The 3,886-nt window shown below is 31.6% G+C and overlaps 1 protein-coding gene across 1 annotated transcript in view; it reads left to right on the top strand.

Annotated features, from left to right (window-relative positions):
* Nucleotides 1-277: 277 nt before the first annotated feature.
* LOC122270636 (uncharacterized) overlaps nt 278-3,886 on the top strand; it is a gene marked incomplete in the record, with an annotated part of 5,697 nt that continues 2,088 nt past the window's right edge. Inside the window, 3 exon segments of the mRNA XM_043048858.2 lie at nt 278-423; nt 1,076-1,175; nt 2,894-3,024. Of these exon segments, the coding sequence (XP_042904792.2) occupies nt 393-423; nt 1,076-1,175; nt 2,894-3,024 (262 nt within the window).

The raw sequence follows: 3,886 nt of genomic DNA, 5'->3' as shown, positions 1-3,886 counted from the left end.
ACAGGAAATCATTTTCGAATGTTTGAAACAATTTTTTAAAAATAATTATGACGCAACTACCTTTGGGTTTTGTAGCAATTGATATATTGTAAAAGAAGAATTCCCACCTACGGATCTTTTCAAAATTCATAATAAAGGTCCTGCTATTGCATTTTTTAAAACAGAAAAGAGCCATCAGTTTTCTATGATGTTCTTTATTTCAATTTCGGATCAGACAGTTATTATACTCATTTATACGTATTCAGATATTCTTTTTTATTCCTTTGTCTCCTTTATTTAAGTCTGGACATACAACAGGTATTTAGTTTCACAGAGTTGTCATTCTTACTCATTTGTTTTTAACTAAACATTGTCAAACGAGTAGATTACAGAATCTTCTAAATTTTTACATCATGAAAGCTGTAACTGGATTTGTTCTTTGCTGTAAGTAAATAAACTTACTAAATTCCGATATAGCCTATAATTTTTTACTAAAGTACTATAATTTTGGTTTATTAAAATATTACAGACTTTTTAAACTTCAAATAATGTATGTCATGCTTGTATGACATAATATGCGAAATCTAGGGTATACAAGTATCAGGTATTTTCTCTCCTTACTGTAAAATATTACGGATCAAATACAGTACTTTGGGTGCATCGTCTGTAAAATGTATTTTTTCCTAAAAATATTATACCGCAGTGTTTCCAGTAATATTAGAGTGATTCAGTGATTTTATGGAAATTATTGCTGTAAAAATTATTACAAAGCGCATAAAACTTTTTGTTCTGTAACATGTTAAAAATGGATTTTGATGTAAAAAGTAATAGTGCTGGTACTTTTTTCTGTAATTTGATCCGGAATTTTTTGCAGTAAATTTCGTGAAAGATGTGAATTTTTATTCTTTGCATAACTCATTTACAACTAACAAAGAAGATTAACATGAAATTCTATCGCAAATTTTACCACCATATTTTCAAAATATTCTAAACGTTTTTTATTTAAATAAAATAATTTTAATTTAGAAAGATAATTATTTTAAATATTATAATATGAATACGTTTTATTAATGAATATGCATAAAAATGATTTTAGGTTTGATAATTGCTGCAACTTGTAAGTTGAGATGTTTCAAGAGCGCCCTCTCCCGGTGTCATGCGAAGCAACGGATTTCAGAAGATATAACATATTGTCAGTAAGTTTTCCGCATTAATTTAAATATTTTGCACAAATGATGTTGAGCGAATAAATTAATGTAAAAAAATTCAAGCACTGAATTGAATATTAGTTCGTTAACCCCTTGCACTACGCTGAAATTTGGAAATAGCTGTGCCTTACTTATGAACCAGAATGTTCGCGAAAAGAGCCTAAGAGAAGAGAGACTGAGAGAATTAGAGATTAGGAGACAAAAGATATAAAATACCTATTCATATTAAGAAGAGTTTATTCAGACTTTCTTGATTAGCCGAGATTAAGACCAAGAGTACGGCTCGTGATATTCAGGTTTGCCCCGAAACGTCAATTACGAGCCAGACTCGTGATATTCACGTTTGATATGGAATCTAACAACGAGTCTGACTCGTGATATTCAAGTTTGGCCTAATATTTTCATCAATGAGTCAGTCTCGTGAAAATAGTAGAAGGAATTATTGTGACAAAAAAGTTTAAAATTAAAAAATATATATACATTATTTTTTTTCCAGAGCATTATAATTTGAACTAGTCCAGATACAAATTTGCTAACTGCTACAAAAATGAAAATTGAGAAATAAAAAAAATGTAATAAGAAGCGTGCAACAAAGCATACCGGCTCTACTTTTCTCGTAAATTTTCATTAATACATCGCACCCCGGCAACAAAAGTGACACAAGTCGAAAAACAGCAATTTTGAGGTTTTGTCGATAAAAAATATATATGAAGTGACCCATCAAGCTCAAAAAGTATCACATCTCTAACTCGCAATTTGTCCAGCTGAGGCAGTTGCGTCAGTTTTGTGACTAATTCAGAATAAGTATTAAAGTATTCTTTAAGTTGATTTTTCTCAGATTGTCTCTCTTCTGCGTTTTAGAGTTATGACACTTTTCTTGATGGGGTGCGACACATTAAGATGCATTTAAAGGTATTTTATAAAATTATACTCCCTAGCAGCTTGAAGCTCACCTAGCTTCAAATCGATTGATAGGTAGCAACTTGTCAGGGAAGTAATGGCTGTTGGGGAGAGATTCTGACTATAATGCATTTGCATGTCTTTGATCTAGAAATTATGGAGCCTTTTTGACCGTCTTAGCCGACAACTGGCTGAGTACGGCGAATGCTTCACATTTTAACTTCCTATAAATTTGCATTTTGCAGGTTTTTGTATCTGCACACAAAGAAAAAAAGTATGGTCAAAAATACCAGAAAATGATACAATTTACTGTGTTTCTGACTCTGGGAACACTAGAAAGATCGGTAATTTTAACCGAAGTACTTTGGTAATGATTTCGGTAAAATGATCAATCAATATGGTTTTATAATATATGATGAAGTTTGGTAAAGTTATCCTATACCTTTGAGCGTGACATAAGCCTAAATCTACGGTTAAATTTAATCTCCAGTTTTGTATTTTATTACAAAATGTGCGTTGATAAGAACTATAATTTTGAAAACTAGCATGTTCGATAAACCTTTACCATATGAGCGAAAAAAATTAAAAAAGGATTGGTATAAATATCGTAAATTGTGTTTTTGTTCTTAACAAGAAATGTCATTACCATGAAGTACGGTAATTTTACCAGAACAACTTGATGACCGAATGTTTCGCAACTGGATACAGTGCGTAATAAGAAACGGATGTAGTTCCAGCACAATTGTTTGTTATAAAAATATATATATCTGCACAAACATGAAAAGTTTTTATTTTTATTCCTTCAGGAATGAAATTGCTATGCATCAGTGTCAGCTGAATGCTTCTTTAGAATGTGGATTGGGGTTTGATTCCACGGCAAGGCAAGCAATCTCTGCATTAACGGACGTATGTACAAATGGGACTGAATCAAATAAAGGTGAGTTGAGACAGCCTCCTTTCATGCTCATTTTTTTTTCCTTTCAAGATTTAGAGAGTACAATTATTTTATCAAAACTAATTCAAACGAGAGCACAAGTATGGTTTGGTGTAAAGTTTATTTAATTAAAGAAGAATTAAGAATTTATAAAGTGGTTAGAAAACGGAGTAAAAAAAGGTATACTTATTCGGGGTTGCAAATAATATTTAGGGGAAATCAAAAACGTAAATCCTATCAATATTTTCTAAATGACTGCTAAGGACAATAAAGTTAAAAAACATAACCCATTTGATTATCAGAAAATTGTTTTTTCTTTTATATTTATTTTTATTGTTACTTGTAACTTTTAAGTTATTCCAACGTTGCCTTAGTTCGTATTCATAAAATTCTGCAAAAATCGAGAAGTATTAATTGCTTTAAATAATTTCTATTTAGGTGGAAAAATCTCGCCAAATTGGCGATTTTTAAAGATTTAAGTATTTTTTAATATATTCAAGTTATTTGTCATTTCTAAAGCTAAGATAAATCTTTACGACTAAATAGTATATGTAATTTTTTTAAATTATTTTTTTATTTCCAATGAGCTGCACAATCAGTCTTGCCGATGAGCAGACCTAGTGCGTTCTCCAGAGGTGGTATCAACTCTTTCAGGACCACCACAATGGGTGAGATACCGTTGGTCATGTTAATTTGGACGTCTAGTTTCTGACTCACTAGATGGCAGCACCGAGACTCTATTTGGATGCTAAAGTGCACTAGGAATTTAATTTTGCCGGAGATGCCAAGAGCCAAGGCACTCCAGGGATCTTTTACATGCCGCATAATCATACGACATGGCCGCTGAGGATTTTCTGCATCCCGA

The sequence above is a fragment of the Parasteatoda tepidariorum genome, chromosome 8, assembly GCF_043381705.1.
Source record: "Parasteatoda tepidariorum isolate YZ-2023 chromosome 8, CAS_Ptep_4.0, whole genome shotgun sequence".
NCBI lineage: Eukaryota > Metazoa > Arthropoda > Arachnida > Araneae > Theridiidae > Parasteatoda > Parasteatoda tepidariorum.
The sequence above is the reverse complement of the archived record's forward strand: the minus strand, read 5'-3'. Positions and strand labels throughout refer to the sequence as shown.